This window comes from Lissotriton helveticus, chromosome 9 (genome assembly GCF_964261635.1).
Source record: "Lissotriton helveticus chromosome 9, aLisHel1.1, whole genome shotgun sequence".
NCBI classification, from domain to species: Eukaryota; Metazoa; Chordata; class Amphibia; order Caudata; family Salamandridae; genus Lissotriton; species Lissotriton helveticus.
Genome location: NC_136070.1, coordinates 126308441 through 126334760, shown reverse-complemented (window position 1 = coordinate 126334760; position 26320 = coordinate 126308441). Strand labels below are relative to the sequence as shown.

At 44.8% G+C, this 26320-nt stretch overlaps 1 protein-coding gene across 1 annotated transcript in view; it reads left to right on the top strand.

Annotated features, from left to right (window-relative positions):
* LOC144782652 (deubiquitinase DESI2-like) overlaps positions 1–26320 on the top strand; it is a 398870-nt gene that overhangs the window by 275233 nt on the left and 97317 nt on the right. Inside the window, exon 2 of the mRNA XM_078662008.1 lies at positions 13161–13233. Within this exon, the coding sequence (XP_078518134.1) occupies positions 13161–13233 (73 nt within the window). The remainder of the gene's footprint in view (positions 1–13160; positions 13234–26320) is intronic.

Below are 26320 nucleotides of genomic sequence, written 5' to 3'. Positions count from 1 at the left end.
TACTAGGGAGTTAACTGACAGACTGTTGAGGGTGATGGAAGTACTTCTCTCTGCATTTCTGAATGATTTACTGAAATGGATGAGGATGAAATTTGAGAACTCATAAAAGGTGCTACAATTTGCTTTTTACAGCAGTAACCATAATGTCTATGACAAAAAGAACCCCCCACATTTTGTTTATTTCTTATAGAAGTGCTTTATGTTTTTAGAGCTTTAATTTCAGCAAGATGGCTTCAGGTATGCCATATAAATAAAGAATATTAGCACTCTAGTTCTTCACTTGAACACTGTGGGTACACTGTCGTTATAAAAAGTAATGTTGACTCCCCCTTTTCCCACGAAACCTACGTTTTACAAAATTTTTATTACGCTACTTACTATAAACTTTACCACTTTTGTGGTATTAGTGACGTTTTAAAAATAACTTCACTTCACAGAATTTACAAATGGCACGTTCGCAATATGTTTGCAGCCATGATGTTCATATCACAACGGACCTATGTCAATGTACTTACATGCTCCCTGCATCCATACTACTATGGAAACGCCGACTAGGCAAGGTTCGCTTTGAAAATAGCTTCAATAAAACCCAGCGCCAAAGCCAGTGGGTATGGCTACAGAGTGCTAATGCATGTCAATTGCGTGTGTGTCTCCATGCATCACCACCTTAAAGCCAGACCTATTCCTTTCACCAAAGATTGATATATTTTAAATAGCTGGACTGTGCGCTCTTGTGTATGAATGTGTGTATAATCAGATGTGGGTTTATGTTTGTCTGACACTCACATGATTCCTGACTATACATACAAATCCTGCTGCACTGAAAACACAAAAAGGATTGCTTTCTGAATACAAGGCATGTGTGAGATAAATAATTTAATGTTTGATAATTCAGTGTACTATTAAGTAAAACAGTCCAAAATGCATTTCAAAGCAAGCACGCAGTCGGTGGCAGATTGACACATGAAGGAGCCAAAGCTTGAGGAGAGAGAGAAACTACATTTCGGGTGGAGCTAAATCCCATTCTGTGCATATTTTATAGAATTGATATCAATAGGTCTAGCAGGCAGTTGCCCTGTCAAGCCTGACCTAATAAAATACAAGTTTAATTTCTTCTCTCTGTTTTCCTCCTTTCTTGCTTCTCTTTCTCTTGCTAGCTTTCTCTTTCCTTTCCATCCCTCCTTATACCTCACTTCCACAGTTTGCTTATCGGGAATGAGAGGGCTTGGATGGCACAATACTGTAAGGTCGACAACATCGAAGTGCTCCCCTGATTAGGAAGGGAGGCTGTGGTTGTCAGACAGATAGTCCTTCAATTTTTGCTAAGGTCAAAGGGTTTGGCTGCAGAGAGAACATGCTAGGGTATGAGACCTTGACGTTTGAAATGCTGTCTGCCTTTGGATTTGCAGAGGGAATGTACATGGATGTCGATTCCCAAAATGCAAGGGAAAGCAGAAGCAGTATCATGCACCTTATGGCAAGCCAGGGTTAGCAGATGGTACCAATGGATACACCTACTTACCATGCATCAGAATGTGAAGAAGCATTTTGTTGAATGGGAATAGAGGGCTTGTAGAGTAAGAAGAGGGTTTTGTTTTGTTATGGATTATTTCATTTATTTTCCTTGGGTAAAGCAGGGGTTATTCAATTGTAGTGATGCTGTGATGGTGAGTCACTGAGGGTGCGAATGAAAGCATCCCGTCACAGGTCTGTTATTCGGGTCTCCTTGGATACATGAGATCTGATATTTAGTTAAGCCAAAGATGAAGGAGTTTGTACTGGATCAAAATAATTAATTATGGTGGTGCTGGCTACTAACACCTTGTCGTCTGGGGATGAAAGGGTCGCATTTAAGGGGATGCAAGAACTGACGCGAGAAACCGACTACTGTGGATCATCCGATTTGGGCATTCCTGAATCAAAGGTGTTTCCAAGAATTTTCGATTTGGAGTCAGCAGAAGGTCTGTCCCAGTAAGTGGCCCATTGAAGGGTTTGAGGTGCAGTTGGAGTTGGGAATCAGTAGCTCTATTTTCAATCAATTTAATCAGGAAGCTTAAGGCAATTTGTGGTTCAATATACAGTGAGGAAGGGTCAGCGCAGGAATTTTGGAACAGCATTGTGACAATTACCACTTCAAAGCTTACTGGGCAGATGAAAGAGTTGAAAGAATTGAATAGTGATATCAGACAATAGAACTAACCCTGGTGTTGCGGGGTTGAGGATTGGGGCACAGAACAGGTTTGCAGACTTGATTTTACGAAAAACACCTGAAGGAGAGGTGAGGGATATTAATAGGAAGTCACAGGTGGCATAAACAAGGGATAGGGAAAGAGGAGGGCTGTACAAATGCTTTCATTGCTGAGATTGTAGTTGGAAAGGAGGATGTCAAAATAGTAGCCGAGGGTTGTGACTGAGTAGGGAGTAGTGAATTTACATGACATGCACATATTTGAGCATTAGATCACAGGGAAGAAACACGAGGATTTATCTGCATCGAGTTTGGCGGTATGGAATTTATGTCTTGTGTGTAGGTGCCGAGATTCTAGAGCTGTGTTGTATTTTCTCCATTTGCCAGTAAATGTATACACCTGTTTCTTTAGTGAGTGAATATTAACTGACCCATGACTGGGGCAAAAGGGAGATAAGGAAAGGGTATTGATGGATGGCTGCTATATCAGGGTGTCACCACGGGTTTCATATTTTGTGACTTCTAAAGAAGCTTATTTCTACAAATGGATGCTTTTCAGATGAGCACCAGCATTGGCTGTTCCCAAAGGGCCACGCATACCACGCTCAAGGAAATAATGGAGGGATGGTTTTTCCAAGGCAGCATCCTGGTTTTAGGGATTATCAACAGCAGCATGATGTCACTCTAAGAAGGTTTTTAACTGTGTTTTAGTTCCATGACCTTAAAGAATGAAATTGTTTAATATTCTGGCAGATAAGACATTATGGGGTCGATTCCGATCCTGGAGAAAATCCGTCCGTACGATTCGTATCCGGAGCCCTCTCCGTACGACTCATACAGATGCCGTACGACCCTAAGAGTATGATCCGGACCGGGGTATCAGGACGCGAATCGTACGGTCCACGTCAGGTAAGTGCGATTCGTCCGAAAAAGTACACATTCACATACACACCGTACGGTGCGTACCCCCCATGATCGCAGGGGTACGGTGCATACCCCTGTGATCATGGGAGGTACGCACCGTACCCGGGGGGCCGTTGCATACCTGTTTCAGCGCAAACTCTGCTTTTACGGCTGTTTTCAGCTGCCATAGAAAAAGGGTCGTACGGTGCGTACCCGACACGTATCGTACTTGCTGGGTCGTAAAAACCAGTCGCGAACCGTACATATGTCGCGTACAGCGGATTCCGAGGGAGAATCGTACGGAGATTTGAGTCGTACGGTTTCTGTACGATTCGTACGGAGCCTAGCTCCTGGTACGAATCGTACTTCGTCGTACGCACGGGGCACGTTGCAGGGTACGATTCGTATGGGAAAAACGCTCCGAACGGCTATTCGGAGCGCTTTTTCCTGAATCGGAATCGACCCCTATGTGTCAAGCAAGGGGGTAACACTTAAGAAGGCTCATACAAGAACCACTAAGGAAGCACTAAGAGTGACCATAAAATACGAATTAAGGGGTTTCTAGATTAGATTTCGCTGAGTTTTATGACAGTTTTGTGGACCATTTTGCAGAACAAAACGACCCCCTTGTGTAGTCTGATTGCGAAGAATGAAAAATTGTAGTCATGTTATGTATGCATGTTCTCGTTTTCACATCTTACAGAAGACACTGTCACTACAAATTGCTAATACTTTCTGGTACCCATAACGAATGTATTGCGATTACTCACATGAGTAGATGTAGTCTCGGAGCTCTGCTATTACAAACACAGGAAGGTCATAAGAAATTGTGGCATATGTATCTAGAGCATCAAAGGATGCTGAGGCCAGTAGCTCAGTATCAATGCTGGTGGAAAGTGCACCACTTAAGTAGTATTTGTGGGTATGAGCTTTATCTTAAGTGTGGACCAGAAGCTTCTGATTAATTTGTACAGCACAGTGGTGCTTCTCTGCCCCTGTATTGGAGTTTAAAGCTGGGGCCGATTCATTTGGTGGCCATACATAACAAAAAATTATAGATGGGAAATGAGAACACTCTGCAGCATTTCTTCAGATTCAGCTCTGGTCACTAAACTCTTTAAGCAGTCTGAGAAGAAAAAGGGGTTAACACCAGTTTCAATCTCCTAGTACAGTCTGATCATTAAGACCACATAATAAAAGTCTGAGTCCATAACTTGAAGTTAAAAGGTGTATTACAAACTCAGAGCCACACTAACGGTTGCGGTCGGCATGGCTTGCGGGGGTGGAAGGTTGTGCGGAGAGAGGGGGTCGCGCAGGGGTGGGTTAATTTAATTTAAAAAATAAAGATAAACACCTTCACATCGGCCAGATCTCGCATCATCACTGTTCCTCTTCTGCCTCCAGCAGAAACAGGAAGCAGGCAGCCAGGCTCTCACCCCTCAGCCAATCACAACACTGCAAGCAGCGTTGTGATTGATCGGGAAGCCGCCCAGCCATGGGCTGGGGATGGATTGCAGCTTACATGAAGAACGGCAGAGTGCGCACACCACTCCTCCCCTGCCCAGCCCTGCTCGCAGAGCAGCCCCGCCCATCCGGCCTCCTGCAACCAAACCCTTCTGCTTTCTTGCAGTGCAAGAAGCAGAAACATAAAATGGTAGTTATTATCATTTTATGTTCCTGCTTCCCGCACTGCGAGAAAGCAGTGGAGTAACGCTCCTCTGCCCTATTGGAGGAGCTGCCCCTGCACACTAATATAAATCAGTCTCAAGAACATACTATAGAAATATAGGATTATTAGAGGTCGACCAAACCGGCGCACAATATTAGTCCTCAACAACAGAGAGCATATAAGAATCTCTGTTGCTGTGAAAGTTGTCAGCATTATAACCTCTGGAGAAGTTCTATAGGTAGTAAGGATTCATGTGTAGCATGAAGCCACACAATCAATAAAGTCAAGAGAGATCTGTATCTCTCCAAGTCTAAAGGGAATCTGAATAACCCCACGATGGGTTCACTAATTATTATTAAGCCTGGGTGGAGCTGGCGGAGCGGCACTACATGGAGGTCCACATAGTTGGGGACAAACTCTGTGGAAACTCCGCTCCGCTCCGCCGCCCGCCTCCACCCTCCTCATAGGAAGAATTACATTAAATACATATTACAGGTAAAAAAATAAACAATTACCTTGACTGCAGCGTTGCAGGGCTGCGGTCCTCCTCTTCCTCGGTTTGACAATGATCTGCACATGCGCGCGCGCCCAAGCTTTTCTCGCAAGAAATGCGCATGCGCGGGTGTGCGCGCATGCGCAGATCATCGTGAAACCAAAGAAGAGGAGGACGGCAGCCCTGGGACGCCGCAGTCAAGGTAAGTGTTTTTTTTTAGCTTTAATATCTATTTAATGTAATTCTTCCGAGGGGGAGTGGAGGCTGGGCAACTCCGCCCCTCCGCGGAGTGTGCCGAGTTGTGCCTACTCCGCGTTCTCCCCGGAACGCGAAGTAGGCACAACTCTGCACACTCCACGGGCGGAGCTAGGCTCTCCGCCCACGGTTAATTATAATTCACAAAGAACATATGACAAAACATGACCTCATACACATCCATACACATCTCAGTATCTTTCAGTTCCCAAGAAAGAACTTGGTACCTTGAACACTACTCCCATATTCCAGTCTCTGCTTCCAAAGCGTTATTGAGTTCCTCATATTGTGTGATAGTTCCAACTGGTAACAGCAACACTCCCTTCGTTCTTCATTAAAATTGTTCGACCTTGCCAGTTCTTCTTTGCCAAACTATCTCAGAAATATAATGTGCCTTTCACTAACTAATGAATGCCTTTGGTCTGCACATGGAGAAAAAATGCAGAAAAATAACTTTCATGTTAATATTAAATGTCACAACTGTAAACTTAAGGTGCACAATCACGCTAACTTAACATTCATCTTTTGGATATATAAGAGTTCTACAACAAATCGAAACATCTTCTGCTGTACTCTTATGTGAATTACCATAACTCAAACATGTATGAGGAAATAAATACAATCAACTGTTCACAACTTATAAAGTAAACATCTAACATACGTATGATTAATTGTCACTGATTCCTGGTGAGTGCACTGCATTAAACGTTTATATGCACACACACACATATATATCAAAGACACACACTTAAAGCACTTGTCATATACCTGGCACCACATATATCTAATATTATTCCATCACTCGAGTACATAAACCAAATGTTAATATATATGTGGCCTAGACAAATGTAGACGGATGGAGCCAAAATTAGGCTACTCCAATACAAGCATTAATTAGGAGGATTTTTTTCATCACTTTGTTCTGAGTGACATCATAGACTACTTGAGCTTTGCTCTCAGTGTCTGTTTAATGTCACTCAGAACCTCCCTGAAAAATATCCCCATAATTCACTGTTACCGATCTATAATGGTCTTTCTAGCTCTTTATCTCCTGGTACCTTTTTGTAGAGATTTCTACCCAGATTAATGGACGTAATTACGTGACAGAAATGTGTTACTTTCAGCAGAAACTTATCCAATGAGCAGGTGTCAGTATCTTCTCCTGGAGGAAGTGAAGAATGTCCTTGAGGAGAAGATATCATTTGTGAATACGGTTCATACTGAGCTCATTATTCTCCTTAAAACCTACTTCTAGCTGCGAACACTGAAAACTGAAATATGCAAATGTACTACTCTAAATAAAAGGATTTCTGGGACTGCCAGAACCATTAAACTGACTACGCATAACTGATGCAAAAGGACACTTCAGATCACTAAGAAAAGACATCTATATTTGACTCTAAAATATATTAGTGCACGAAGTGATGTGCGGATATATGTATGTTAAAAAAGCAGTAGCATTGAAGTACATAAGAATATATGATGATGTGTTTATAAAAGCGTTGTTGCCTTTCTACAAAGCAAAACAATTAGCTGATTCCTTAAATAACCAAATGGAATCTTTATACTCATCACATGTAGCTCTTTCTATAAGTGTTTCTTAATCATCAATTCTTGGTCAGGGTGAATGTGGAAATCCATCAGATATCATGTTTCTAGAATCGTCAGCTGAGCATTCAGACAAATGGGCGCGAACACTCTTATATTGTTAAGGGATTTCATTGGCTGTAGCAAGACACAGGATAGCTACAGGGGGAGAAAGAAAATAAAAAGAAGGAACTGCCAGGCTCTGAACTGAAGGATCTAAAACACTGACAGCCGAAATTGAGGCTGGTAAACCTGTAAATATCAGTCTAAGGGCCAGATGTAGGTCACCAAATACCGGTCGGTAACGGCCGAAATGCGATTGAGATGTAGGGGGCCTATATTTTACAGAATCTGTAAATATACCGATTCGGTAAATTTACAGATTCTGTAAAATACCAATTCTGTAAATTTACCGAATCGGTAAATCTATATGTAGGTGGCACTGGAAACAGTGCCACAGGCCCCTAAGAATTTGTTATTTACCATGTAATACTATTGCATGGTAAATAACGAATTCCTGTGTACATGCACATCTGTGCATGTACACCTGTGCCATGTGGCACACATACATGCCCGTGGCACACATACATGCCCTAAGGGCATGTATGTGTGTCACATGGCACACAAGCCTGGATCAGGGGTGCAACAGGGTATCAAAGTGACACCCTGTCCCCCTTGTCAATTCGGTAATTTTACCGAATTGGTATTTACCGATTTGGTATTTGACATTGGTTCCTATGGGCCTCAAGGCCCATAGGAATCAATGGCAATTACCGAATCGGTAAATATCGATTCGGTAATTACCGAATTCTACAGATTCGTTAAATTAATCAGTAAAAATACCTACATAGCATTTACCGATTTGTAAATACCGAATCGGTAAAATTCGGTATTTACGAATCGGTAAATGACATTTACCTACATCTGGCCCTAAGTTCTCCTGAGTCATGCAACAATCTGCTCTGCTGCACTTCTTGGGATCTGCGGTGTAGCAAGGGTGGCTTGGGCTCTATTGAAACATGGACAACGGCGTTACAAGCACCGTGACTTAGAATTAAGTGCGGGTGCTGAGCGCCGGAAACCACAGGCTCAAATTAAGCACTGATTGCCAGACCCAGCACTGGCCCATAGGCTGGTGACAGATTTTTGACACATCCACATGAGATAAATTTACATGCAGTGGGTCAAAATTGGAATCAATTTTCCTGAAAATGTGGCACATATCCGTCCCTTGTTGACCAACATTTCAGACCCCTAGATGATAACCTCAAAAATACACCATAGTTTGATAAAGTTGTGTATGTAACAAGGATTCAAAGTGCTGCGAAACGTCTTACCCTTCCTAAAATAATATATAAATATTTCGACACACTAGCGGGCTAGGGCACATTAATTAAAGCCCGCCTTGCTTGCCATCAATGGGATATGCTGTGAAACATTGGTTAGTTTGCAGGTAGAGTCACCCAGGGAGGGGTAGGGGGGAACGGATACAAACAAAATACTTACTTTTTGCCGCTGCCGTCTCTCCCCCGCTTCAGTCCCTTTCCAAGCCTCCTTCTCTTCAGCTTCAGCAGAGGCAGGAAGGACACAGGACCCATGCCCACAGCCAATCATAATGCTGCAATGCAACGGTGTGATTGGTCTGAGCGCCATAGTTCGGCTCTCAGATGGGGAATGGGAGCCTAGGCATGTAATATAGCTTGGTGGGGAAAATGCAGATTGCGCATGATTGTTTGGCTGGCCCTCTTGGGCTGGCCAAGCAGTCATGCACACATAGTGAGTGCAAACCACTCCTCCCATTGTGATCCCACTGCAGCCTTAATTTAGCCACGTATTGAAAAATAAAATGATAATAACAGGTTTATTATCATATTATATTTCCTTTCTCCTGCTCTCGGAGCAGTGGGGCGATGCTCCTCCGCCTTAGCGGAGGAGCCACCCCTGCTACCAGGGCTCCTTGTTTCTAGTCCGGGGCTTTCATTTATTTTACCTGATCTATGACTTCTGGGAGTTGCAGTCATGGTTCTTCTCAAGTGAACCTATGATCAGCACACCTGCCAACAGTGATTTGTTTAACAGAAGACAGTGTCTGGAACTGATGTGTTCTGGTGAGTGGAGGCCGATGCACTTCTCTTTTTAACAACAATCAATGCTTGGCAGATAATTGCCTTGCCTCAATCACTGGGAGTTGGAGGGATGGAGCAGTATAAGGTGTATTTATAAATCACTGCTTCACCCCTGGGGGTTGCTTTGTGCTGTATAATAGATGCTTGTTGGTACCCAACTCAAAGGAGCTCATTTTATTACCCCCAGGAGAATGACAGAGTGAAGATGTAAGGCTGCGACAATCAGGCCAACCACAGATCCTGGCAATGGCCACTGAACCCTCTTTCTAGTTAAGCGAGCTGCCGACATACTCACCTGCCTCGACACACAGAGATTTGCCGACATGCCTGTGTCTCTGAAAGTTAACTAGAGTTTGGGGAGAGTCAGTATTATGAAAGGGAAACAGCAGGTGCTCCTGCAAATACCCGCATGGTCACCTGGCGTGTGACTGACACATTCCCAGCCCTGTCAGCCTGTCAGAAAACCTAGTCACACTTAGCAACTTATTTTCAAAAGCATCCATGAATGTAGAAGATGGTGAGCTCTTACCAGGTTCAACAACGCTTGTGAACCTTCTCTTTATTTATTTTTTTGTTATGATCCCTCCTCCTGGCTACAACCCTGTGTGGACATTTCCCTTTTCCAAATTAAGGGCCAGGTGTACAAATGCATTTACTTGTGCAAACCCTGCCATTCGGTCAATAGACGGCTTTGTCATGACTAAGGGGAGAGGTGTGGCCCCGCGGCCAGGGTGACTAACGCTGGAATCTGGGGATCACGGTTCGACCCCCGGCTCCAGCGGCAGGTTAGCCCAGCACCATATGACTCTGGGCAATAGCTTGCTTAATCTTCCCGATGGCCCCAAGCGCCTACAGACCCATACCGGTTATTGTTCGCGCTTTACAAATGTGGATTGTTATTATTATGACTAAATAATGAGCTAATCCTATTTAAAAATGTGTTTAGGAATCTGTACCAAATAAGTATTTGGAAGGGGTGTGTTTAGGGCGCCCCTCCAAAACACCCATTTCTTAAGGTATGTATTAATGTTTTGCAACTGAAATCCGGTCACAAAACATTATATTTCACCCACCACTGAAATGTCGCTGCAACCCATTCGCGAACAGGAAGTTCCCCTTGGTAAATGGTAAATAAATAAAAAATTAGGAGTATGCAGTGGTCCATAGGGTAGGCTGTTCCACAGCCTATTCCTGCAAACGTTTCTAAAAGTTTTGGTTTTTTTAAACAGTCCTTTAAGGAAAATGAGCTGCTTAAAAAAAAATGTTTTATTTAAGACCAATCAAAGACATGATGGTCTGTTGACCCCAGCAGGCCACCATCCCTGTGACGGCAACAAATTGTAGTGGGCCACAATTTGCGACCTACCTCATTAATATGCACGTGGTCGGTCAGATTCCAATCCCCACGTTTCAGATTTTTAAGAACTGATCTATTAGTACATCTTTACTGGTCGCAAAAATAGTGACGGCAAATTGTGGCCAGTATTTTGCGACCAGTATATAGTACACCAGGGCCTAACTTCTTTTACCACGACCTCAGAGTACCGCTTGGTGTTTCTGATGTGTTCTTTTAGCTCATATCAGAGACTCGATAGATGTTGCAGCAAGTGGAGAGGGGGAGCCCCCACAGTAACATATTTCAATCCAAAGTGCCTTTTATAATGCCCCTCTTTCCGAGGCCGCTACTCTGCTGCACAATTTCTATCAAAAGCCCCAATTATATAAATTGTTCCCAGTTTGAAATGAGGCGGTGCATGAACGTTTAGAATTAAAATGGGCTTTATTTGACTAATAGCGTGCTGCCAGGGGGGGGCAGTTCTTTTAGTGCACAAAAGTCTTTTAGTACAAAATGACTTGCAATATTATTGAGCTCCCAAGAGATCCATGAAGCTGCCTTTTCATGTCTGTAAAGGAGAATGGGAGCACAGGGAGACCAGCAGAGGTGGAGAAAAACAGAGAAACAGTAAGAGAGGGAGAGAAAAAGGTAGAAAATGACCTTTAAGTATTAGTAATATACATATTAAGACACTGAAATGTTGTTTTACAATATAAAGTCATACCTCAAGTTATTTATTATTGCAAATAGGGTAGGAGCAGAGAACACTCTCTCACACTCCTGCACTCAGTTTGCCCCAATGCATCATGGTAAATGCAGTGCATGGTGACACTTCAGTGACAGTCTTTAGTTTATCACCCTTGTAGGTGTGGCGGTGCTGTGCATCTCTAGATGTGTTTTTCAGGATTTTGGGGGTGCTGGAAGTGCTGCCCAAAGTCTTCTCAGGTCTTTGTACCACTCACTGGGCACAGGTGCATCAATCGGAGCTCGTCAGCTCATTAGCTCAAGGGAGCCTTTTTAAACAAAAAGAGGGTGGGAGCACCCTGCCTCACATCACAGCACTCAGTTTGTCCCAATGCAGTATGGTAAATGCAGTGCATGGTGACACTTACTCTAGTGACAGTCTTTAGTTTGTCACAAACAATGTGTTGCTCTCTACTGAAGTTGGACAACTCTTGTGAATTCATTTGAACCACACATATTGACTTAAAAACAAGTTATGCAGTCACATCTTGGGATAATTCCAGGTAACATTCAAATATCAAATTGTAAACACTATAGGTGAAAAGTACATACGTAAAAGTATGACTCCATAGTTTTCTGTCTAATATTGCCCTAATTGCATACAGAGTGAATTGTAGATTGCTGGGTGAGAAGGCAAGCCCACTGGTCCTGACTACAGCTAAAACCAGCATTGTGTACTTCCTGGTATAATCCAATTTGTCTGCCCAGCAGAGCAATATTAAGGGGTCTGGTGCGATCATAAGATGACAATATCTAACCACATATCCGAAGTGTTATTAAACTGCAACTATCAATTTCGACTGTCAAAAAATATCTTGCATTTCTTGAGCCAGCACTGAGGGTCACCTTTGTGAAAAGTGTTGTTCTGGTCAGGATTAAGCTGTTTCAATCTACTCCCTTCTGTGAGCATCAGCCATGGTTTGGCTGTGGGGCCTTACACCAGCCTTGGCTGAATTTAATTTGCTCCCAATATCAAGCAGGAAGATATTTAGGCAGTTCTAAAGCCACAACAAAGAATGTATATCAATTATTTTCGATATCTTGGAGCCGTCATAACACTGGCAGATAGTCCGAGGAGGGACACAAAACATTGGCTAAATGCAGGGCTAAGCTTTTTAATGCCCTGCTGACTCAGATTCGAAATGGACTACACTATTTAATTCCCCATAAATCTTGAGTGGAAAGCCCATCGTGAACCTCTCCAGATCTAGATTTCATAATGAAGGACCAATGTTTATTGTCCAAGTTTAAATGCTTAGAATAACTCTTTTAAGCTTAAACATTTTAAAGTAACCTTCTTAAAGTCTACTGGTAACATATATAAGTGATAGCTGATGTTTCTATTATCACTTTCTGCAACACTCTACAATTGTAAGGCGTCAACATCATTACCACCAATCAAGATAGGTATTGCAGGTGAATAGCAGCCACATGGTCTGCAAGACATACCATTGCCTTGCTACAACATAATGTATTGTGTTTGACACTCACTGAATATTTCTGGTGACTAGCTCGGATCATAGCCCATCATTTGAAAAAGCTCAATTGACATTTAAGGAGACCTCCTGCTCTGTCTATGTTCTCACTATGTGCCACTGTGTTGCTTATGGTAAGATGATTTTAATACGTGGAATTTTGAAATGAAAAAAAACGATATTAAAAAGAGAGACCACCTGCTGAGAAAGCAAATTAATTCCGCAGTGGTTCAGTGGTTTTGTGTCTGCTTTGTGAATAAATAGATCCTTTATGATGTTATTCAACGCAGAAAAAATGGAAATACATTTTTAGATTTTATGCACACAAAAAAGTCTGAGACGTGATCTCCCAGTGACAATCTTCTTTCTTCTTTCCTTCCACAGTATTGGATCAATGAATACACCTCCACATTGGGCATCGGAGTGTTTCATTCAGGCATCGAGATCTATGGGAGAGGTAAGAGAACATTTATATCTATATATGTAACTTATGCTTCACACAAGGATGCACAAATTCTAATACACACAATGAGAACATCATCCACACTTAAACCACCATTCTACTTCCAGTAGAGATTGTGGGATAAGTTGAGCTACTTTGATTTAAGTCAACACCTTGATTTGAGTCCACACCTTAATTTGAGTCAACATTCAGCCCAAAGCATTTGCCTTTTCGATTCATGCCACTTGTAGGAAAGACCATTCATACCTACTGTCGTCCGAAGTGCGAAGGTGTGAATACATCACCTCCTATAAAACTATGGTCATCTTCAGTTCCTCTAAGTCTTGGGCTACAGCAATCTTGCATAAGACGACTTCAGACAAAATAGTGCACCCAGAGCGCTGGCAATATGCTCAAAGCAAACCCTCTGAAAAATATAAACATCACAACACACCTCAAGCCCCATTAGGCACAGTACAATATAAAATTATCACAGCATCACATATTACATCACAGTAAATCTCATTCCTACCACTGGACACACGAGTCCTCAGCATACCACATCACATCACACCTTCCAGCCCCTCATACCTTATCACATGAAACAACAATATTCTACTTAGTTTACAACATACCACAAAATACCACTCCACATCTTACAAAAAATCTCCCACACCCGCAATACACTACCATGCCATGGATGTATGATGTTACAACGCATACTTTTACCACGCCTACCATTACCACGCATGTTTTACAACGCAGGATCCATGACAACGCATACCATTACCACGCATGTATTTACAACGCATATACCTTTACAACGCATACAATTACAACGTAAGTATTGGTAAGTATATAATATTTTTTAATATTTAATTTAATTAAAATTATTATAATGTAATTTAATTTAATTTAATTTAATTTAATTTAATTTAATTAATTTAATTTAATTTAATTTAATTTAATTTAATCAATTTAATTTAATGTAATTTAAATTTAATTATATTTAATTTTTACACTGTACCCTTGTACCCAAAAACCCAAAACTGACCCTGAACCCTAAAAATACCCCTTTACCCAAAAACCCAAAACTGACCCTGAACCCTAAAAATACCCTTTTACCCAAAAACCCAAAACTGACCCTGAACCCTAAAAATACCCCTTTACCCAAAAACCCAAAACTAACCCTGAACCCTAAAAATACCCATTTACCCAAAAACCCAAAACTGACCCTGAACCCTAAAAATACCCCTTTACCCAAAAACTAAAAACTGACCCTGAACCCTAAAAATAACCCTTTACCCAAAAACTGAAAACTGACCCTGAACCCTAAAAATACCCCTTTACCCAAAAACTGAAAACTGACCCTGAACCCTAAAAATACCCCTTTACCCAAAAACTGAAAACTGACCCTAAACCCTAAAAATACCCCTTTACCCAAAAACTGAAAACTGACCCTGAACCCTAAAAATACCCCTTTACCCAAAAACTGAAAACTGACCCTGAACCCTAAAAATACCCCTTTACCCAAAAACTGAAAACTGACCCTAAACCCTAAAAATACCCCTTTACCCAAAAACTGAAAACTGACCCTAAACCCTAAAAATACCCCTTTACCTAAAAACTGAAAACTGACCCTAAACCCTAAAAATACCCCTTTACCCAAAAACTGAAAACTGACCCTGAACCCTAAAAATACCCCTTTACCCAAAAACTGAAAACTGACCCTGAACCCTAAAAATACCCCTTTACCCAAAAACCCAAAACTGCCCCTGAACCCAAAAAATACCCCTTTACAAAAAAAAACAAATAATATTTTTAATAAAATAATATACTTACCAATACTTACGTTGTAATGGTATGCGTTGTAAAAGTACCTGCGTTGTAAATACATGCGTGGTAATGGTATGCGTTGTAATGGATCCTGCGTTGTAAAAAATGCGTGGTAATGGTAGGTCGTGGTAAAAGTTGCGTTGTAAAGGTTGTATACCCCATGCCATGGCACACTACCTTACCCCAAAACATACTACAACACTGTAACCATGCCATAGCACACCGTACTGTTCACTATACTGTTTACCACCACCCATTAAACACTGTATTGCAGCACACCGCTCTCTATAATTTCCCATAACCATGCATGCAATATTGGTCACAATTTAGCCCCATACAACTTTACACTACTCCATTCAATTGCATACATTACACCATACCATGCTTGACTCCAACGTTCCAAGTTTGTCTGAAGCAACCTCACAAAACATCAATCTCCCCCGCACTGCTAAACAACAGCATATAACTATTCTTAAACATGTTACCGCAATCCAGAAAACGCCACAATATACAAATTATCACCAAACCATCCATCGCTAAAATAAAGCCAAGTCAAGAATTAACTCTGTACTTATGGGAAAGACATTTGACTTATGACTAAAGGCCTGATTGAGAGTTTGGTGCATAGGGTACTCCATCACAAACATATGCCGTCCTGCCCTATTTAGAGCGGGTGGTCTGATGTCTTATTTTCCGTCCATCACCACAGGTAAAAATCTGCGGTCACAAAGTTAAAAAGAAATAATGACCCCCCATGCTCTGGGAGAAAACTCCCAGGGTGTGGGGTGTCATCAGGTTTTTTTGGTTTGATTGTCAGAATCAAATTCCCACTTTGGGGCTTTGTTTTTTTTGTTTAATTCTGTTTTTATTTATTTTGACTTTACATCTCCATTCAAAGCAACATACAGTGTGGAAGGCCATCTATACACTGAACCATCTACCAATATAAGAGAGACATTCCAGTTGAGTAGGTATTAAACATAGCATGTATGCCGATGACATCGTTAGTTCAGGAACAAGTTGAACCCCAACAACCAATCCATTTCATTAAGGGTAAAGGTTATATAATACAATAGTGGCATGGTTCCATTAGTACGTTGTACAGAGTCCTTTCAGATCATTCTGCTTGGGAAATTGAACTGATGTTATAGGCAAAATCAAACAGAACCCAAAACCTGTAACAGCAGCATTGACCGATGTTTGCGTGATTATCCCTCACATTATGTCCCCCCCCCTGTCCACCCCCATCGTACCACTCCGTGACACCAGCTTCAAAGCCGTCCCCACTCATTGACTGCGGCAATGCTCACCCTAGGTGTCAGGTGGTGTGTGTGCGTGCACACAATATTACGGTTATCTACTGGCGGGATCCCTGTCGCTCACTGCAGGCACGCATCCCTCATCCTCGGGCTGTCCCTCAAGGCAGTCCTATTCTATTTGCTGAAGGGCCCGGAGCAGTCCCTCCCACTGTGCTGCCCCACTTTGGGGCTTTGTTAACATAAAAGTGTGACATGCCGCTGCCCAAAAGATGGGGACCGGGACCAAACTTTCAGTAGCTTCTCAGGATTTATCCTGGTGGAGGCTTCTGTGTAGGCGCAGAGATCACCGTAGGGCTGGTGTGATCTCTTAACTTGGCGAGCAGCAGTCAGACCGGGCCGGCGAAGGAGATGACCTATAACGGGTGGCCAAAATGTATATATTTGACATGTTCATTTCAGAAATGCCCCTGAGCTTAAGCAGGTCATTTTACACACCTTCTAAAATGTGATGTTCTGTGAAATGAGCATTATACTTTTACCTAACAGGGTAGACAATGTCCCATTATTTTATCTTCAGTTTGCTGAATGTTGTCATCTGGGGTATAACACATATCTATTCTTTGGGTTTGAGTTATCTACTTATTTTGTTTAGCTGCTTGACCTCATTGACTTATGTGCCTGAAAGCAAGATGCTGTGTTGCAATTACATGAAAGCCCAGTTAGGCACTACAAAATCATTTAGCCAAGGACCTAATTCACACTAAGCATACAATTCAACTCGGGGTGTGTAAAATAATTCCCCAGAAAAGTGGCTAGAGCCCAATCATCACTTTGTCTGTAGAGCTCTTGGGGAGCGGATTTTGTTTGGAAGCATTAAGGACCCGATTCACAAATGTAAATAAAAGTTAACGAGTTTATGAATTCAGAAAGGGCATTTACGAGTAGCATCTTAACGTCCGCACTTGGGTAGATCTCTATTTGGAGGGCTGACATAAAGATAGTACTCGTAAGTGCCCTTTGTGAATTCCCAAAGTCGTAAACGTGGACGTTTGGTCTAAGTTTAGACTAAATGTCTAAGTTTACCTTTGTGAATTGGGTCCTAAATTTCCTTACCATCTACTATGGTGAGCATTGATTTCATTCAGCACAGAGTAAAGTAACGATGGAGAAGGATTACACAAGCTAATCTCTCCTCCATCAGGACAGGCAGGAGAAAAGTTAGGACAGAGAGAACAACTCAAAAGAGCACCAGGAGAAAATCTGGCTGTCTGGTGGAGAGGTTTGGTGTGGTACCCTTCCCAAAGGACTGCACGTCTGTACTCCCGAGGGTAAATGGGGTAGCCAGAAACAAAACAGACTGCAGTGGATACAAATTATATCTATTATGGTCCCACATACTCACTCCACATTAGACCTGCAAAAAGCAGCTCCTTCTAAATTTGTCTTTGCGAGCCAATGAGGTGCAAGCTTGGTAATGCCGATCTGGTGTACAAAGCTGAAGAAGTGAGGGAGTCTGAAAGTTTTGTATTGGGATGTTTCTACCTAAATCAGGTCCACAGCTGATGACCGGTATTTGCTGCCACATCCAAAGACATAAGCGTCCTAGAGGTGGCGCACTGAAATCTCATAGATTTCAATGCGCCACTTCTACGAGGCTATTTGCGGGGGAACGCCCACCTTGCATATATTATACCTGCCGCAGGTATAATGTGGCGCAGGGGTTTATAAAGTGACGCATCTGCCTAGTTGCGTCACTTTGTAAATAGGGCGCAACATGGTGCATTTTTTACGCTGCCAGTGTGTCACAAAAAGTAACGCACTGGCAGACAAAAGTGTTGAAAGGCCTCATGTAAGAAATGGGGTTACCAAATCTCCAGGGGGGTAGCACGGAACCAAGCGGGCAGGCCAAACTTCGGAGGACATGTGAAGCACTCACGCAGTACTCACAGACGACACACCAGGCACACCACAAAAGAGGCAGGACACCAGCTTGAATTGGAAAATTAGTAAGTAGTTTAGTATATCTCCGACCTGCAAGGCAAAAATGCATAAACAGTGGTATCACAACCCGGCGCCAACTGGCACCAGAGCCAAGTGTATCAGGGGGGATTATTTACATGGGAAGTAAGGGCTGAGTCCGTAAGTCCATGGCTGAAAGGAAAAGAATGTGATTAAAGTGACATGTTCAGGCTCTAATCCATAGCAGTAGACTGTAACTGCGGAGTACAACATTAGCATCAGGACGCCCCATGCAGTATAACTCCAACACGACCCCTGTAAAGGAAAAGCTTCATGGCATCACAGCAAATCCTAACAGACAGGAGCACCTGTAATAAATCAACAAGGCTTGCTCGTTAACATGGGACGTTACCAGGGGCCTGGTATGACACGTCAGGCCAGCATAGGGGCAGGACACCTGTAATAAAAGGTCACATCAAGGTTTCCTCTTTAGCATGGAGTATAACCCTACGCCTGGAATGAAACTACTTATGCCAGCATACCCCACTTCCTTCAGCAGGAATCAGCGGGGCATTAAATGAGGTCATAACATTTCCTTCAATGTAAAACTTTTCATTAGCCGCAGCTGTAAGCTGGAATCATTCTTCCCTGTACCAGGAGTAACACATTTCAATATATATATATAGGAAAACCATTCCATGAAACACCGGAAGAACATTTCATTGGGCATGAAAACATGGGGGCCTCAATATTAGGTATGGGCCTTAATCATGAGGCAGGGTCCGCTGTGCTTCTCAGTGGCTTCACCAGCTTTAACCCCCGGATGGAACACCTAAAATAAACCAGGCCTAAATAACCTTGAACCTGGGGGCATATACCCTAGCCTCAATACATTTAACACGGGCCTGACTCTAGGCCCAGAACCTCAACATAGGGCCCTCCCTCCTCGGGCATATGCAGCCAGAAGGGATCTACATAATTCCTGGGGGGACCCTTGGGCAGGTGACGTATCGGGGCAGAAGTCAAGACCCTTCTCCTAGCCAGGGATTCACTCTACCACCTGTCTGTCACTCAGCACTTAAGGCGGGCTCCTGTCCAGTTCAGTCGCCTTGTGGGGGGGCCACCGGGACCCAACAACAGTCTCCGAAGAGAAGGGGGGGGGGGGGGCGAGCACCAACCCTGTGCCCCGTTGCCCTCTCCACTCCCCACACAGTCTAATTAAGGCCCCACTCACCGGCTGCTCCTAGGCTCTGCCGACAGGTCTTCAGGGATTTCCACGTGGTGTTGGGGAGGGGGCAGGCACCGACAACGTGCCTCAACGTCCCCTCTCCCTCTCCGTCACTCTGCCCCGGTGGGCACTGCGGAGCTCTCTTATGCAGCTGGGAGCCCCGCCAATGCCAGCAGCACTCTGGGCTCTCCTCCAGCTCCAGCCGGCGCTTCTCCTGAGGCTCCGGGGCGTAGGTGAGGATCCCTCTGGCTCCGGACTCCCGGCCCTTCCATCTTCCCCCCGGGACCCTCTGCCTCACGGGGACCCAGGACTTCAAAGTGGCATGCGCGAGGCCGCTGGGGTCTTCGGCGGCTCCTTCCGGCATCCGCCCTCACCGGGCGGGACTTCCAACCACGCCGCGGCTGGTGCCCAGTCCCAGCGTGGCTCTTCACAAAGCCCCTTCTCCTGTCCCAGCCACTCTGCAGCGGTGGAGGGGAGACGCGGCACAAGCGGGGCTCTCCCTCACAGCTTCACCCGGACCCCTACTCTTCCTCACGGGGACCCGGGGCTTCCGGCCTTCTCACTCCCGGGGCTCAGACCGGCGGGGTGGGCTCCCGCTCCGGTCGCTCTTTACGGGGCTCCCTCCTGACCACGGGGGCCCCGCACCGGCGCTTCACCCGGGTCCCCCTCCCTCACGGGGACCTGGGGCTTGGAGTCGGCTTTTTCTCTGCTGGCTGCCAATCCCTGCGCGGCCTTCCGGGGGCACGGCCGCGGGGGCCAATCCGTGCGCGGCGTGGCTGGGGGCGTGGCGGGTGACGTCACCGGCGCCCCAGCCACGTGATGCTGGCCGCGGTGGCTTCAGGGCCTAGCGCGGCCCTCTCCTCACTTCGGCGGCCCTCTCCTGGCACCGGGGGCCGCCGCAATGATGCCCACAGCAGTGGGGGGGTCCCTCAAATACAGCACCGGGCCGTGGCGGTGATTTTCAGCGATGTACAACCGGCGCAAGGCAGCGCCAACACTCCCCGGGCTGCGGCAGTGATGTCGGCGGCAGTAAGGGGTAGGTTCCCTTTTATTTAATTATTAATATTGCGGGGTAGACATCCTCCCAGGTCACGGGGCCAAAAGCGCGCCAAAACGTGGGGTAAGCTCCCATGGTGTTAATCCTCTCAGAAAAAGGGCGCTATTCACAGAGCACAGCTCCTCCCTCGGCCCGCACAGCTCTCAGGGCCAACAGCACTTCGGGGGCCACACCAGTCACAGGGCGCAGTGCTTTAGCACGCCACAGTCCCTCGGGGGCCCAATCCTCCCCAGGCGGCTCCTCACGGCCCAGCGCTTCCAAAGGGGCCACAGCTTCACCAGAGGGGGTAGACAGTCCCACTTCAGTTCCTCAGGGGCCCACTCCTCACCTCCTGGGCGCTTCTTCCACGCAGCGCTGGCGTAATTCACGGTCCCCGCAGTGTCAGGGACCTAGGGAGAGGGGCCCTCCTTCATCAGGGACCCCGGGGACAGTAGAGGGGGGGTTTTTGAGGGGTGCAGGGCCCAGCTCACAGGCTCATGTAGCGGTAACACCTCGCAGCAGGTCCCCTCACGTTCCTGTCCCCGCTCTGTCTGACTCTCTGGTGGCACATCCCCCTTACTTATACCCTCCTCCCAGGCAGTGCCAGAACCTTCTAGAATATTGGCAAAGCTGGCCTAAACTGGCTCAAGGGGAGGGGTTGATCACCCTGGGTGCCAGGCTTTCCCTCCAAAAGCTAGGGGTTACTGGGTAATAATATCTAGACCGCTGACCTACGGCAGTCCGGTGGCAAAACCCATGGCCATGGCATCCATTTTAAACACGGAACATTTCACCAGGGTACATTTTACAATGGGGGAAATTTACAAGTGCTCACACTATTGCCTGACATTACATATTAAGAAGGTGTCTCACACCACACATGGCCTATACAGGTTTATTACCATGGGGGAGACATCCTAGACAAGGGGGTCAAAAAGCGAAAAAGTTCGGGGGAAAGGCCAAGTCCAACACCTCATAAATAAGGACCTAAATAACCACACAGTCATACACAATACACTACAGAGACACACACCCACATATTTATTTATGTATTTTAAAGTTTTTATAGCACTAGCTAGACCCGAAGGTATGAGAGCACTTTACCTGTTATGCAAAGAAATGTTTTCAAACTATTTATGAGGATTCGTACAGGTTGCAACAGTCAACAAAAGAATAAGGATCAATAAATACAGGGGCTTATTTATGAAAACTGTTGCACCGCTGCTTGATAACAGCAATGCAACAGTTTTCACTGTGCCCTCCTTGCAACATGATGGATGCATCATATTTACTGTATGACGCATCATGTCGCGAAGAATGACAGATACGTCAGTATTACTGACACATCTGTGGGCACAAAACTGACGCATTGCTGGAGTTGTGCGGGGAAGCGTGACGCAACTCCAGCAATGCAGGGGGAAGGCTATGAATATAGTACTGCGTCAGTCTTACGCATGTTGTGAGGCAGGCGTAAGTGGCGCACTGAAATCTCATAGATTTCAAAGCGCCACTTCAACTAGGCTTTTTGCAGGGGAACGCCCACCCTGCATAAATTATACCTGGCGCAGGTATAATGTGGCGCAGGGGTGTACAAAGTAACGCGTCTGCCTAGATGTGTCACTTTGTAAATAGGGCACAAAATGGCGCATTTTTTACTCCGCGGGTGCATCACAAAAAGTGATGCACCAACGGCGCAAATGTGTTGCAAGGCCTCATAAATGAGGCCCACAGCATTAAGGTAGTCAAACAGTCAAAGAAAAAGAAATGTAAAATATAGCATTAAAGTAATGCCGTTAGTGAACAGTTTGTAGACTGCACGAGTCAAGCGCCTGAAATGGAGGATCATGTCACTGGAGGTTAGATAATCTGGCAAACGTGGATCAGCATGTGGGCGGGTTAAAGTAGTTGTTAGGCAGTAAAGATTTGAGGTCTCCTTTGCAGCATTACATAGACCTATGCAGAGGTCAACTGCTACTCCAAAGCAACAGACAACACCACATTAGAGAGTATGTTTTTTTTTTTGGGTTGCAGAATGCTTACAGAACTTAACAAAAAAAAGTACAAAATAAAGATGCAGAGCAATACTTTAGCTTCATGACTTAAATCAGTTTATGGTAACATCCATCAGTGTTAGGATGGAGTTCAGTGGTTCCTTCAGGTTCCCAATTGCAATTTACATTAAACGGCAAGTAGTAGTTAGTCAAATGGGTCCAGGACAGGACCTGTGTTGGTTGGGGACCATCTCACCTAGGGGTGTTCAGTGAGGTAGACACATATTATGTATTTGTTCTGGGGTCTCTTCAGGTACGTAGAGGGCCTGGATCATTCTGGGCCATTGGGAGATCCAAGAGTGAGGCAAGATAATTGGAGTAGGGGAGCCAGATGTCTACCGGGCGAGAGTCTTGAGGCATCAAGTCCCAATATAAATGAGTTGTCCGTGACAATAGATCATATCACGCAGTAATTTGTTAAACTGAGGGCCGGGATGGCGACCACAGTGCATTACCACTGTGCGTTTTGCTAAAGCAGAATCATTGCTGCTAGGCATCTGACCTCACTGGGGACTTCATTTATATAGCCCAATAGGGCTATTAGGAAAGTCTTTTGGGGGCAATAGTCAGTGATTGCTTCAATAGCATCATATAAACTAGTCCAAAAGTGGGCCACTGCAGGGTAATCCCATGCTAAGTGAAGAAATGAAGCATTTTCTGCTCTGCATCTGCAACACTGTGTGCTCTCAGAGAGGCCATACAATGCATCTGAATGGGGATGTGGTACATTTTGTGGAGCAATCTAAGGTGTAATAAATGCAGTCTGTATCTAGGGAAGAGTGCTTTGGTCAAAACATTGCAGTAAAGTCAATGTCCTGGGTTGAGAGGGGGTTCAAGCTCTGATTCCCAATAGAGATAAACCCTGGGTGCCCGATTCACAAAATTAATCTGAGGCAAAATCCTAACTTTACTACTTTCAGGATTCACAGAAGGCATTTAGGAGTACTAAAGTTAGGATTTTGTCTCAGTTAAACTTCAGTTTTGGTCTAAAGTTAAACTTAAGACAAACTTAAGTTTAACTGAGACAAAATCCTAGTCGTAAAGTTAGGATTTTGTCTCATATTACTTTGGTGAATCGGGCCCTGGGAGTACACATAGGTGATTGTGTAGATACTCATGATCAGCTTATGAGGAGATGAGCTGGTCAGCAACCTACCGAGTGCATGGAGAGTGGTGGGGGCTTTGGGGAAAGTGTCAGGAATCGAGCAGAGGGCTGCTTGGAATCTGTGTTTAATGAAAACATCAAGTAAGTTGTGCTGCAGGAACTTGAGTAAAAGCTGTACAGAAAGAAATTGTTTGTCTGGGTATAGGCCACCCATTTTAAGGAAATGCAGCCTGGTAAGCTGGCGGTGCACACCATCGCTGCTGCTGGGAGTAGAGAGTGTCCATTTAGGGGTATATTGGGTGAGTAAAGATCAGAGGCGCAGTCTGTTCCACCGATGTCGTGCAGGCCTGGCTACAGTGTCAATATCTGCTCTTGGTCGGCGGACAGGTAAATAGATTGCAGAATGTATCAGGCAGGGGGTCATACTGTCTGATTCGATGACAAGATGTGGCTGGCGCGGAGTCGGGTATAGCCATATGTGTGCAAATTTGGTTTGTGCTCAGTTCCATAACTGGAGCGCACAAGACACCCTACTTAAAAGGGAGGGCCAGTGTATCTGAAGTGACACTCGGTTGCCCAGTGCCACGAGGTGCATGCAAAGTCATTTAAAAACAATGCACAGGAAGGGGCATGATATTATTAATGACCAAGTATAAGAGTTTAGGGAGTAGAATTGTCTTTGCAATAGCAATTCTCCCTGTCATAGAGAGAGGCAGGCAGGACCAGATCGACACCCTCTCCCCAAGTCAGGTCATCAGTGCTTTGTAATTAGCTCCCCAAATGTCTTCTAAAATCTTTACTTATTCAAATTCCCAAGTAGCGAACTGGCCCCTCAGCCCATTATGGGTGGTATTCTGTGGCAAAATGATCAGTCAAAGAAGTAAGTGGGAAAAGCACCGATTTGGATCAGTTTATGTAGATGCCAGCGTGGCCGCCAAATCTTATAACTTCACGGATCACGGGAGATCTGTGGGTCATTTTTTTGTTTTTTTGTAAATATATTTATTGATTTCAAAAAAGGAAAATATTAATCTGGCAGATACAGAATACACATTTTCTCAGGTGTCCATCAAGCAATTATGAACCCTGGTCACTCATTTACACTAACGAAGCATTCTGGGGCTACCGTTACTCATTCCAGTTCACGTAATCGTAGTACCCGTTCGAGCCACCCGGATTGATGCCTCCCCTTCCCAATACAAGCAATCAAAAGCAAGGAGGATCTTAATAAGGACGCCTGAATTTTACATTTCATCAACCAACCAGAAATACTCCCCTCCCCACCTCCCAACCCTCTCATACCCTCCCCCCTCAGCGTGGCACACAAGACAGGATAATATATGTACTATAAAACAGTGTAGTACGTCACAGTGCATCAGTCCTGTACATCATGACTAGACCTTAGTGTCCTTAACAGGATAATTCTACTACAAGAGAACAGAATGTAGTCGGGGAGATCAGACTCAGTCATACATGTGCTAATCATATGACTATCAGGGTAAGCCCCGCGGTTCATTGGATGAAGATTCCGCATCCGCCCATTTAATGAAGATAGACCTCCAGCTCTGAAAACTGGGTCCCCTCTTAGACTTCCAGTGTGCCGTAATATCACTTTTGGCCAACAGGAGACCCAGATCTAAAAACTTGCTAGTGACTTTGGTCCTGGAGGTGTGGGGGAACCAGTGAAGTTCCACATCATATGACGAAAATCCGCCCCTTCAGAGCTACAGCGAGGGCAGATGGCTGAAGTTGTATCAAAATATCTATTAATCTTTTCTGGAGTAAGATACGCCCTATGTAAAATAAAAAATTGTTCCAGTTGGAAACAAGCCTTCCTAGTGCTTTTCCACGGTCGTTCAATCAGCTCAGCCCCCACCTTGTCAGGGATCTTGCCGCCTAGATCTACCTCCCATTTCTGTTTCAACCCCGTCAGTGGAGTCAGCATCTCATGCGTCATGCTTCGGTTTAGACAAGTTTCTGCCTTAATGGTGCCCACTGCTAAAACTACATACTGACATGCCATGGAGGTCGTAGTTCAGAAAGCCCTCCCCCCAGAACTTTTGGATGGCCGACACGAGGGCCGAATGCAGCGAATAATCCCCCCGAGGCAGGTCGTACCAATCCTGCAGTGTGTCAAATGGCAAAAGGACAGAATCGTCATAAAGGTCTCCAATTGCAGTCAAGCCAAGTTCCCCCCAAGTATTTATCGCCGCCCAGTTGCCCCGTGAGGCAGCGCCATGCACACGTTCAGCGGGATTTCAGGTGCATAGGGACACGCAATCTGCGCTCTCCGCTGGCTCCTGCCCCAGCAGAGCTTAAACGTTCTAAGTTCAGTGGAGAGCGTTTTGAATCACAAGGATTGCTACAAAATGATACGGGAGAGAGTCTGCTCGGGTATCCGATGATCCACACGCCCGCCCACTCCCCGAAACACCAACGCCATCGCCATCGCCTGAGTAAGCCATTGCAGTTGGGCCGCCAAATAGTATGTCTCAAAATCCGGGACCTCTAGTCCTCCCTCTTCCCTTTATCGTATATGGGTCTTCAGGGCCACTCGTCGCCTGCCAGCAGACCATAAGGAACCTGTGATCATTGTTTGAAGCCGCTTCAATATTGATGCAGGAACCC